Source organism: Drosophila mojavensis, unplaced genomic scaffold, assembly GCF_018153725.1.
Source record: "Drosophila mojavensis isolate 15081-1352.22 unplaced genomic scaffold, ASM1815372v1 contig_16, whole genome shotgun sequence".
Taxonomy (NCBI): domain Eukaryota; kingdom Metazoa; phylum Arthropoda; class Insecta; order Diptera; family Drosophilidae; genus Drosophila; species Drosophila mojavensis.
In genome coordinates this window covers 11,433,325-11,446,003 of record NW_025318693.1, presented here as the reverse complement: position 1 = coordinate 11,446,003, position 12,679 = coordinate 11,433,325, and the positions used below count along the sequence as shown (strand labels likewise).

The 12,679-nt window shown below is 40.7% G+C and overlaps 2 protein-coding genes across 4 annotated transcripts; one reads left to right on the top strand and one right to left on the bottom strand.

Moving 5' to 3' along the window:
• Positions 1–929: 929 nt before the first annotated feature.
• LOC6572644 (bifunctional glutamate/proline--tRNA ligase) lies at positions 930–7,520 on the bottom strand. Its single transcript, XM_001998714.4, has 6 exons — positions 7,365–7,520; positions 6,287–7,189; positions 6,054–6,225; positions 4,923–5,994; positions 2,264–4,108; positions 930–2,201 (listed from the first exon to the last, which is right to left on the bottom strand). Exons 1-6 carry the CDS (start codon positions 7,405–7,407, stop codon positions 1,107–1,109), a joined length of 5,130 nt encoding a protein of 1,709 aa, XP_001998750.1. The 5' UTR covers positions 7,408–7,520; the 3' UTR covers positions 930–1,106.
• A 292-nt stretch (positions 7,521–7,812) lies between these two features.
• LOC6572645 (AP-1 complex subunit sigma-2) lies at positions 7,813–12,150 on the top strand. Of its 3 annotated transcripts, none has more exons than XM_015166540.3 (5): positions 7,813–7,961; positions 8,149–8,327; positions 8,394–8,502; positions 8,565–8,702; positions 10,416–10,599. In XM_015166540.3, exons 1-5 carry the CDS (start codon positions 7,959–7,961, stop codon positions 10,458–10,460), a joined length of 474 nt encoding a protein of 157 aa, XP_015022026.1. In that variant the 5' UTR covers positions 7,813–7,958; the 3' UTR covers positions 10,461–10,599. The 3 variants fall into 3 exon arrangements, with proteins under 3 accessions (XP_015022026.1, XP_015022025.1, XP_001998751.1); XM_015166539.3 differs by lacking the exon at positions 10,416–10,599 and adding an exon at positions 9,734–9,796; XM_001998715.4 differs by lacking the exon at positions 10,416–10,599 and adding an exon at positions 11,824–12,150 and having other exon boundaries at positions 7,814–7,961.
• Positions 12,151–12,679: the final 529 nt, after the last annotated feature.

The following is a 12,679-nucleotide window of genomic DNA, read 5'->3' as shown; positions in this document are numbered from 1 at the left end:
TGACCTGCCCTCTGAATCTACCAATTAGGCGTAGAAAGTCGAAAAAATAAAACTTTAGACCTTTAGAGGTTGAGGTCCAAACTGCAGATATATCAACGCCCTTTGAGGGAGGCAACAAAGTTGTTAAGCTAAAATCTGTAATTTGTTAAAGGAGCTATGTAAAAATTGTGTAGTCTAAAAATTTCGATTCAGAATTAATTAATATTAATAATAATTAATTAATCAACTGCTATTTGATCGTGAGCAAGTAGCCGTGCAGCCGGTTGCGCCCGGTTGTTATGTTTATATTTATATATTTTTTATTAACAGGCCTCTCCTCTTGATAATGTATACAAAATGTTATAAAAAACATGTGCGAATTCAGTCAACAGCTATTTGTGAATTTAGAAAGACGATTGCTTAGCTATGTGATACGGTTTGTCCATCGGGATAGACTGCTGGAAATGTTAGTTCGCTAAAGTCAAAAATATTATTGATACCTGATTAAAAACAGTAACATTCCCAAAATATATATGGATATATGGAACATTATAAAATTAAATTGATATAAAATAAATAAAATATATGGAATTTAAAGAATACCAAGAACGTTCTTGCTTAAAAATGAAAAAATTATTGAATACTTATTAATTTATTTATTATATTTTCTTTTACTTTCGATTACCAATCAACGCGGTAAATTTGAAATGTGAGCGTTTAAATTTCGTGTCACGAAAGAAAACACGTCACATGCTCAACTCTAGTTTATACTGCCAGCTTATGTTCGAGCCGGATAAAAGCCAAGCTATGACTGGAAACCACTTTTGAACCAGTTATTCGATGTGATTATTTCCTTATGGATGAAATCCCCATTTCACACAGTTCTTAAAATACATTCATTTAAATGGAACAACATCTTTCTGGCAACAAATATAGAGAAAACTTTACTATTTACGTGAGGTTGTTAAAAGTATATTCTTTTTTTTTTTTTTTAATAAAACAAAAATTAAATTAGACCATTTTTTGTTGAATTAATATTTAGGAAATTAAATAAATGTTTGAACAACGTCTGGAGTAAAGCGAGGTCCAATTATTGAGTACAAATTGGTAATCAAAGTAGTGATCCGTTAGTAGCTGCGTCCAAATAACGTGTAGAACTTGGGCTTGTTTTTACAGCTGGGATTGATGCACTTGTCACTGTCGGTAATCTTTGACGGCTGCTCGAAGGGTATGCACAGGGATTTGGCACCCATGGACGGTGCACCAGGCTCGGCCTCGTTCTCTTCTCCGCGTGCGCTGTCCGCCTTGATCTTATCCTCGCAGGACGTGTCTCCGCAGAAGGGAGCTAGCAGCAAGTTCTTCTTCTCCAGTTGGCCGCAGAAGTCGGCCCAAGATTTGACGAGCTTTGTGTGCGACACCAGATCCAATTGCGCCTTGTTGAGCATGCTTCCATGAATGGTCTCCAGGAGGGCGGGAATCTTCTTTTCCACGTCGGCCATGGCAATGGTTAACTTCTCACCGGTATCACGACGCACGGCCACAATTTGCTTCGCCTGCATGTCCTTGGGACCCAGCTCGATGCGAATTGGCACACCTTTCAGCTCCCAGTGGTTAAACTTCCAGCCAGGCGAATAATTGTCGCGATAATCGCCTTCACAGCGTACGCCAGCTCCGCTCAGACGGCATTCCAGCTCTTTGCAGGCGCCCAGCAGCTCGGCGCGCTCCTCGTCCTTAGTGTTAACCGTAATACCGCACGGAACGACAATAGCCTGCACACATGCCACATGCGGTGGCAGCACCAGACCCTGATTGTCCGCATGCACCATAATCATGACGCCAATGGTGCGGGTGGTGATGCCCCACGAGTTCTGATGCACATATGTTTTCTGCTGCGTTTCCGGATCCTCGTAGACAATCTCAAACATTTTGGAGAAGTTTTGACCCAAGTGATGACTGGTCGCACCCTGTATGGCACGGCCCGAGGCCGAAATGAAGGCCTCCACTGTTGTAGTGTAGTCGCCACCAGCAAACTTCTCCTTTTCGGTCTTGCGTCCCTTCACCACGGGTATGGCCAGCAGATCTGTATAGATCTGCGCGTACAGATCTAAGATTTCTAGCACTTCCTTATCGGCCTCATCCTTGGTGGCAAACGCTGTGTGACCCTCCTGCCAGAGGAACTCACGAGTGCGCAGGAAAGGCTGAGGATGCTTGAATTCCCAACGCTACAAATATGTAGGAAAAGTGCTTAGGATTAGGGTATCCAATTGAATTTCCAACTACTTACCACAACATTATTCCACTGATTGAGGCGAATGGGCAAATCTCTATAGGATTGTATCCACTTAGCGTAGGCGGGATACATGACAGTTTCAGAGGTAGGACGCACAGCAATTGGTTCGGCCAAATCCGAATCACCTGACTTGGTCACCCATGCCACTTCCGGTGCAAAGTCAGCAATATGATCCTTCTCACGCTCCAGCGCCGCTTTCGAGACAAAGATTGGGAAGTAGCACTCCTTGACACCCCTGCGCGTGATTTCCGCATCAAACCAGTTCTTGATCGCCTTCCAAATCGCAAAGGACCAGTGACGCAGTATATAACAACCGGAAACATCATAGTACTCTATCAGTTCACCCTTGGTTATCACCTGCGAGTACCAGTCAGGCAAGTTATCCTCCTTTGTGGCCTCCAGACCCAATCGGGTTTGTTTCTTTACACCACTTGAAGAATCTGGCTTAGGTATAGCTGGCGCAGGTTTCTTGGTAGGCTTCGCCGCCTTTTGCTGCGGTTCCTTGGCTGCCTTCTTTGCAGAGCCGCCGCCACCGCTGCGACCAGCAACGGGAAAATCGGTGCCGGTGACCTCCTTGTATTTGGCTTTTAGCTCCAACAGCTTACGGACCTCTTCGTCAATAATCTCTTTGGCAGCATTGCTGCTCTTGGCGGCACGCACCTTTTCGCCCTGAGCATTGATGTCCAACGTCAGCTGATCAGTGGCAGGCGCAGCCACCTCTGCTTTAATCTCCACCTTAACTTCGACCTTTGCGTCAGGTGTCCAATCTTTGCCAGTTAGAGTTTTGTACTCCGCCTTCAGAGAGAGCAACTTCTGCACCTCCGGATCGATGGCTGCCTTGGCTGCCTTAGCCGATTTCAGTTGACGTATTTTATCGCCCTGCTCTTTGATTTTAGACAAGACACTGCCAACCTCACCACCACTGCCTGCGTCCTCAGCAGTCAGATCTACGGTAGCGACTGGTGTAGCTATGGGCGCTACGGTGCCTGGCTTCCACTCCTGACCCGTAAGACTCTTGTAATCGGTCTTCAGAGCCAACAGCAGTTTAACTTCGGCATCAATCAGCGATTTTTCCGACTTGGCAGACTTTAGTTGTCTAATCTTATCGCCCTGCTGTGTGATCTTGTTGAGCAAATTGGCTACGGCACTGGCAGCTGCCGGTTCCGGCGACTTTTCCTGCTTAACTTTGATGGCGGCCGGCGCTGTCGTGCCTGGCTTCCAATCGCTGCCGCTGAGCTGCTTGTAGTCCGCTTTCAAGCTGAGCAGCGTCTTTACGGCTGCATCGATGGTGGCCTTATCAGCCTTGGCTGCCTTCAGCTCGCGCACTTTATCGCCTTGGGCTGAGATTTGAGCCAGCACTGCAGAAATGTCGGAGGAGGCGGGAGCTGAAGCTGCAGGTGCTGCTGGCGCTGCTGCTGCAACCACGGTTCCTGGTTTCCAATCCTGCCCAGTTAAAGTTTTATATTGAGCTTTCAGCTCCAGCAGTTGCTTGACAGCCGCATCAATCTCTGGCTTAGCTGCCTTCTTGCTCTTCAGCTCGCGCACCAAATCGCCCTGCTTCACAATGCTCGCATTGACACTGGCTGCATCGCCAGCAGCAGCTGGAGCCTCACTTGTCGGTGCCATAGCTGCTGGTGCCTGGCCAGGCTTCCAATCCTTGCCACTGGCGGCCTTGTAGTCGGCTTTCAGGCTGAGCAGCTGCTTGACTGCAACGTCGATTTGGTCTTTCGCTGCCTTTTTAGCCTTTAACTCACGCACCAGGTCGCCCTGCTTAACAATTTGTTTATCCAAATCGGCAGTTTTGTCCGATGCAACGTTGGCAGTTTTAGTGCTGGTCGCCTGCAAACGAAAGAATCAGTTAAATAATTTGCATATAGTGCAGACGAAAAAGCTTTTCGTTTCAATTTTGAATACGTGTCAGCCATGTAACGTTTCAATTTGCAACAACAAACCAAGTTCGTCTTCTTCTTCCTCCTCCACGTTCAACGAAAGGTCTCAGAAGCAAACACAAACCGATCGCTAGCACTGACTGCACGGAACTGGTTTTGCCCTTGCCGCATCACGTTAGAGATGAGCAACATGAACGAACCAGCGAACCAGCGAGCCCGTGAACCAAGTGAAGAGCTGAGCAAATGCATTGGAGAATAGCTAACAGCCACGCTTACATTGCGAATTAAATGATTTTTCTTTTGTTTAACCTGAATTACACTAAATTTTAACTATATATAAAAGAGTTGTTCTTCCATACCTATAAGAGACATACACTCAGTGCTGCTCATTTGGCGATTTACAAACACAGAACACGTGTGAAGTGTGAAATGAAGAGGTGGGAGGGCCTCTCCCGCTCTCAACCAACAAGAGAGTTGAGTACGAAATGTATAGCGTGTGGGAGTGAGATGGCTATCTTTTCTTTTGGTTGCACTACGATAAATACTTGTAAGTCAGGGAAGTAATTATTATTGAGTTCTCTAAATACATATGGGTGTGCGTCCTATTAAATATAAGTCATAAGCTGCTTTTTCCTTTCACTCTTGCTAGCAAAACCATCTCCTTTCCTTATAAGACATTAGTGCTATTAGTTCTTCCATTCATCATACGAGGAAATCAACTACTCTAGTACTATCAATAAGAATTATTTATAAATCTCACTTACATTCGTTTTCGCAACTGGCGCTGGGCCTGCATTGATCTTCAGGCCAGACGAGGGCATATCTTTAGTATGGCCATCGGGAATGGAGAAGAGTATGATGGGTGAGGTGACATTTGTGTACGGACTGGGCGGTGCATAGGCGTTGTCCACCTTGAAGAAGCCGCGACGCTGCAGTTGAATGATGTCGCCCTTTTTGCACTTCTTGAGCTCCGGATCACCAAGCATCTGGACCTCTTCGCGCGTCTTGTGGCCAATGTATTGCTTGAAGTCCTCATCCTTGCCCAGAACCGCTTTGCTAATAATATTGTCAAAGTAAACACAAAACGTGGGTGGATAGGCAGTGGCATCGTCCTCAACTGCCAGCCAGGTGAGTTTCAGCGTCTTCTTGAAGTCTTTGTTGTCCAAATTGAGCGCGGCATCCACGGAGGTGATTGCGCCACTGGCATCTCTGTGGACTTTCTTGATGAGCAAATTGCCCCAGTTGATGAATGTGGCATTCTCGCCCTCTTTGAGAGCCTCAGCGTCCACATAGTCGATGTATATGCGCGGACCCAATGTGACGGTCTTCGTGCCCAGCTTCTCATCCTTGGGATGCACTGGCACTTGAACCTTTTCCAACTTGGCACCGGCCACATTCACAATGATGCGCTTTTCATAGTCCAGCGCGGTGTAACGCGGTGCAATGGGATCAATAACCTTCTTGTTGAAGGCCCAGATCTTGTCCCAATTCATAAACACCACAGATTTGCTGCTGCCTTGAGCAATGATGAACTCCCTGAGTCCTTCGACTGTCATGCCGCGTCTAATGATGCCGCGCACCGTGGGGAAACGTGGATCGTCCCAGCCATCGACAAGACCCGACTCCACGAACCACGTAAGCTTGCGCTTCGAGAGCACCGTATTCGTCATATTGAGGCGACTGTATTCCCAAATGTACGGCTTGCGCAGGTTAAGTGCATCAATAAACCAATAGAACTGGTCGTCACGATCGTGGTACTCCATAGTACGCAGCGTGTGCGTCACATTCTCAATGGCGTCCACAATGGGGCAGGCAAAGTCGTAAGTGGGATACACCCTGAATTGATTAGAAATACGTAATACTTCTAGATCCTCTATATAAAATAGCTTACTCACTTGTATTTGGTGCCTGTGCGGGGATGTGGTTCGTTCTTGCAGCGATAGATTGTCGGATCACGCATGCAGCCATTAGGCGAGGACATGTCGATCTTGGCACGCACGCAGCACTTTTGGCCAGCCTCGGTGCCCTGCACCATCTCCTGCCACATGGCCAGATTCTTTTCAACAGCTAAGGCAGAGGATTACTTGATTATAGAGCAATAGCAATAAAATCAATTAAACATGCTTACAGTTCGAACGGTTTGCCGATTCGATGCGCTGCTCACGCTCCAGCTTCATTTGCTCGGGCGGCGTATCATCTACATAGGCGGTGCCCTCCTTCAGCATTTGAACACAGTAGTCAAGCATGAGATCAAAATAGTTGGAAGTGTGCGTGAAGACATCCGGCTTGATCTGCAACAGTTCCAGATCTCCAAGTATGACATTTTCGAATTCTACAGTCTCTTTGGCAGGATTGGTGTCGTCGAAGCGCATGATCAGCTTTCCCTGGAAGGCCAGCGCATAGTATTGGTTGAGCAGCGCCGCCTTGGCGTGTCCAATGTGCAAATATCCCGAAGCCTCTGGAGGGAATCGTACCACAACCTTGCCCATCTCAGCGCCAGGCAGTTCCACAAATTTGCCCTCCTGCTTGCGCTCGCCGCTCTTAGCCGCGGGTTCGTTGGTGCTACGCTTGACACGCGCCTCCTCCGGCAAGGATTTCAGCACTTTCTGGATCAGTGGCTGTGCGTTGATCAGATCATACCAGCGCTGCACGTGCTGTGGAATGCCCTTCGCTGAAAGGAATTCATAGCGCGAGTGCATCTCATTGAACAGGGCGAAATCAGCTATAGTCAACTTATTGGCCACCAAATACGTGACTGGCGCAATGGACTTGTCCAGAAAGGACATGGCCCACGAGATGTCATCCTCGCATGTCAGCGAAAACGAAAGCCAGTGATCGATTTGTGTGCGTTCAATGGCCGTTTCGCCATAAAGCTTATAATCCGGTGCAGCACGTGCCAGCGCCCGCAACACGTCGTTGTTCGAGTGACAAACCAGGACACGATTGTCCGGGAACTGAAGCGAAGTCTCCTTGCCCCAAACAATTTCCACAGGCACTGAAGCGTTGATCAAATGCGCTGTTGCCAAGCCACCTTAGGTTGTATGGAAGAGACAGCTATTATTAAATGCATACGATAAATCTGATGCAATAGGTGCATATATTTGGTTCACAAATAGATCCATATGTGTAAATGCAGGCCGCAGCACATTTAACCATAACCTCACAATATTGCAAGCAGTTTTAATTAATTAATTGACACAACTTACTGATGGGTGGATTATTAACGTTTGCTTTTAATTTAATAGACATTCTGCCTATATATAAATTCGTTTGCAAACTGTTCGTAAATTATGAAATTGGTCGACTTATATACAAGTGCACGGCAAGCTGCCACCACTTCGGTTTTATTATGATGAATGAGAAACTTAGTGATCGAACTGGATTTAAACGTACAATAAATTGAACCAGTGGATAGCTCCAGTGATATTCCCAATATTCACACTGATGACAATTATACAAATAGTTTGATATAAAAGCAAGATATACAGTTTTGTATTTTGCTGGGAAAAATTCAACGAATAATTACAATTAATCAGGTACTTTAATTTTAGAATTGTAAGCCAATGAATATTGTCAAATAATTAAATTAATCGATTACGAACTACTTATCATCGATAAGAATTCATTTTGCCATTCACACTACATTGGGCTACAGCTGTTTGTATGCGGTTGCAGTGACTGTTGAAAGCTGTTGAAGAAGCAATTTTCCTATATGTACTGAGTGAAAAATTTAAGTTTTGTTAATATTTGTGGTAATTAAGCCACACACATAGTAGAAACACAAAGCTGAAACAGTTAAAATGGTAAGTTAAGTGGAGTGAAAGCAATTTTTGCTCTAGCTATTGTGAAAAGTCAGATTGGAAAAACAAACCTGCTGCGCTGGCCAGCGCAACACACCTGAGTCACCTTCTCGTGTTGAAAAGTGCATATGGCCGCTTGCAATGAAGTCGGGCTATGCTGATTTTTATATTGCGTGTCATTCCTTTTCAGATGCTGTTTATGTTGCTATTCAGTCGTCAAGGAAAACTTCGGCTGCAAAAATGGTATATGGCCTATCCAGACAAGACCAAAAAGAAGATAACACGTGAGCTGGTCACGACAATACTAGCCCGCAAGCCCAAGATGTGCTCCTTCCTGGAGTGGAAAGACTGCAAAATTGTCTACAAACGGTATTTGAATAACAATAGATATGCATACATATACGCTAAACAAATTAAACAACTCTTATATTACAGCTATGCTAGCTTATATTTCTGCTGTGCCATCGAGCAGAACGACAACGAGTTGCTGACTTTAGAGATAATCCATCGCTACGTGGAATTGTTGGATAAGTATTTTGGCAGTGTAAGCACTTTATATAAGTATTCCATATCGATTGTGGCAATTATCATATGCATAATTTGCAGGTTTGTGAATTGGACATCATCTTCAATTTTGAGAAAGCGTATTTCATATTGGACGAATTGTTGATTGGCGGCGAAATTCAGGAGACATCAAAGAAGAATGTCCTCAAGGCGATCGCCTCACAGGATCTGCTACAAGAGGTCAGTACACCAGAGATATATGAACTCTAATGCCTAGCATTGTGTGTGTATATAAGTGTATCTATTTAAATTATGCCGGAGATCTTTTGATTGTTCCATCAATTTTACTGGCCTAAACTAAAGTTTATTTTATTATCTTTATCTCGTTAATGTTTTGTTATATCATACAATTATATTAATGCCATTTCATGCATATAACTCGGTACATATACCTTTCAAATTCTACTACTTAATTATTATTTTGACTTTCTATACTTTTTCTCTAATTTGTGCAAACGAAACTAATCGAAACTATATAAATTTGATTGAATTTATTGATATTGAACACCAAAACCAAACAGCAAGAAGAGTTCTTTTACTCACTGCAATAGATATTTATTTATTCAATTAATAATTTATGCAATTTATATATTCAGTGAAACTGTTCTTAAGCTTAAGTTTAAATGATTTGTAAACAGAGACACATATTTCTATTTTATTTGCCCTTACTTGTCATTGCATGTCTCATGCGCTTTTCAATTTTTTAATGTTCCGACAAATTACAAACTTGCCAACAAGATAAACAAAGAATACAAAAAGAAACATAAGAGTCAAACAAAATATACGAGAAGCCCACGCAACTAATTGTGAGAATGAATTGAATGTCTTAATCGTTTTAATCACAATGTTGAGCGCTTGCCATAATTGTAAACATTCAATGTAGTTCCGTCCATTTAGAGTATATATATATATTGCCATTAAAATGTAGTACAATTTGTGGTAGTCAAATTTGTGTATTGTTTCCTAAAACTAAACATTATCGAGAAGGTATCAAGTTATTTGTTTTGCATGACCTTTGTAGTGCTGTAATTACATTATCCAATCGAACTTAATCAACAACAACAACAACTAACTACCAGTTTTACACTTACATATACCTAAATAGCAACTTATTTAACCGCATATCTAAATGTGTAACCATAATACCCTCTCTCTTGTATTACTATTATTAACGCTTACCCTACCCGCCACTGCATATATCGATGTTACAGGACTTCAATGAGTATTTAAACTAATCACAGTTCACAAGAAAAAACATGAAAACATGAAAACATGAAAATAAACCATTCTGTAAAAAGAAAATACATATAAACAAACCATAAAAAATTAAAACCTTTAATAATTAATAGTTAGTGGGTCTACTGATCCTTAGAGGAACACAATTTAGACAGGATTCCAGATTTGTTTTGTGAAGGATTAGCGTGAAAGTCTCTTGATTAACAACCTGAAGGCTGTAAATATTGCTAAGCTTTTTCTACCTGCCGTCGGCTGCACTTACACTTACATAGGATTTTGTTCGCTGCAATGCGTAGCTTGTCAACTGTCCCGCCCCGCTCGACTCGCCCCGTGCGCTTACAACACACACACGCATACCAACATGCATGTACACATACAGACTGTGTACATGGGCAAACAAAAACTCACACACACACAACTGAGCTGTGCTGTCTACTTCACACACACAAACACACATGCATACTGTGTACATGTCAAGTAATTGTTCACACACACTGTTACAACTGAGCTGTGCCGTTTTCTTCCTTTAACAACATATTGCAATACATGAAGCAAAACAAAATTAAAATAACACAAACACACACACACAAGACACTACTCTTTTATCTATTGTATCTACTCTTCTTGTTCTTATTGTTCTTATTCTCTGTACTCCAGGACGAAGCTGTTGAGGGCACTTTAAGAGACATTGGACTACTCTAAAAGAAAGCCAAAAAATATTTAAAATGTAGTTGATATAACACATACGCAAACAAGCACGCACGCCTTTTATAGAACACAAACACAAACACACACACAAACACCTTATACACGCATACATACATAAGTACTTAGCTGCAGCAATTTAATGCACAACACACACACACACAGATACACACACACAACTTCACAGTGTATGTTAATAATAAAAGAAAAACACAAAATCTTGTTAGTGCGCATTAAAGTTAAACTCTAGATAAATTTGATTTCGTAAGCATAAACAACAAAGTGCAATTAGTATTTTCACATAGCGAGGCTAAAATTAAAAACTATTCAAACATGTAGCGCATCCAGCAGTCGGTGCGGCGGTGCGTCTAATACAAGCATATGGCGCGTTGTCGTCCTCTCATCCTTAGTAGTGAATAAAGTTCATGCAACATTTACTTAACTTCTCATAAGCGTTTAATAGTTTAATAATTGACAAAAGTATCATTCCGAGACCATCAATGAGAAAGCAATATTGTTTACTTTTATTTTACTATATTTATTCTCCACTCCTAAATGGGCAATAACAGTTGAACCTAGGGAAAATAAATGCAATATATAGAAAATTTAAGCTTTAAAATCGACAAAAAAAAAAAAAAAAAAAAAAAAAAAAAAAAAATAATAATGCAGAAACTGAAATGAAATGTTAAACCTTAAGTAGTAAATAATAAATAATATATATATAAAATATATTTAATACAAAATCAATAGTTTATATTCAAAATATATTTAACTCTCTATCTATATATATTCATATGTGTGTTGTACATTTTAGCCAAATTCCTGTGTTTTGTATTTCAATAAAAAACGAGATATTTTACAAAAAAAAAAAAAAAAGAACACCAAAATTGTATGTATGTATTTGTATGTAAAAATAAAAATGTACTTAATATGCTTAGAGGTAAGGTTTGAACGGTGATCGTTGTTTTTAAATCTTAAGTTCCAATTGGTCATTATTTCTCGTGATTGATGTTTTTGGTAATATCTTGATTGTTTGCTCGAGTCACTATGCTGTCTTTGCTGTTCTTCCACTCTCTCTCTCTCTCTTTAAGACCATTCTCCACGCTATCCCGCTTTGTAAACAAAATAAAAGCAACAAATATAGATAAAATACTATCGATAAATTTCAACCTGTTTCTAAATCGTCCCTTAGCTTATTTGTAATGTTGGATTAAATTTATATATTCTTTGCAAAATGAAACACTTTTATATTGTTGTAGCATTTTTAGATAATTTTATTTTAATTTTTTTTTTAAATTGGTAATTCACAACAAGTGAAGTATCGAGTATACATAATGAAGAACGCATTTCCATTTTACAGGACGAAACACCACAAAGTTTCTTTGACGATCATGGCCTTGGCTAAATAGCAACAAATGCGAATCCTTTAACCATTTAAGTCGCCTTAATGTATGCGTGTATTCATCATAACCGAAAAAGTATATTCTCTATTGTCTTATATTAATTTATCAATGATTATACAATTTGGCAGCTACAAAATTTTTATACACAAATCGCTGTTACACATATATTATATATATATATATTTATTCAAATGTACTCGCAACCTATTCCTTTTACAAATGCTAGGCAAATTTAATTTGTCTCACATTAAAAAAAAATCTTACAGAATTAACAAAATAATAAATATACTTTCTCTCATTAAATAAAAAAAAAAAAAAAAGTTGTCAAATACCAACCTTAAGGCTTGATTCAAGAATCGGCTCCTTTAAAGCTATATGTGGAACTGCTATATTTATTTACAAATAAAAAGCTGTGTGCTCAAATATATATATAAATATATCTTGATCTATATAAATATACATTACATGTACATTCATAGTTACGCACAACATAAATTACCTTCATGCATCATCTTTAACTGCTGATAAACATTTGTTACACAATATTAATAAATAAAATCAAAAATGCTAATACAAAATATCCATATATAGAAAACGGTTTTTTATTTTAATCTATGGTCACACTTGGCAATATCAATTGTTAGTACAAGTGATGTGTGTCTCGGCTAGAAAGTGTTGCAGTCTCTACTCAAATCCCGTTTGACGAAACAGCTGAGGCAATCGTTTTAAATTTAATTTGTAGCGTTAATGTAGTAATGAACTAAATTAAAGGAATTACCAGCTAAGAAAACATTCAACTTATTGAGTTGAAAT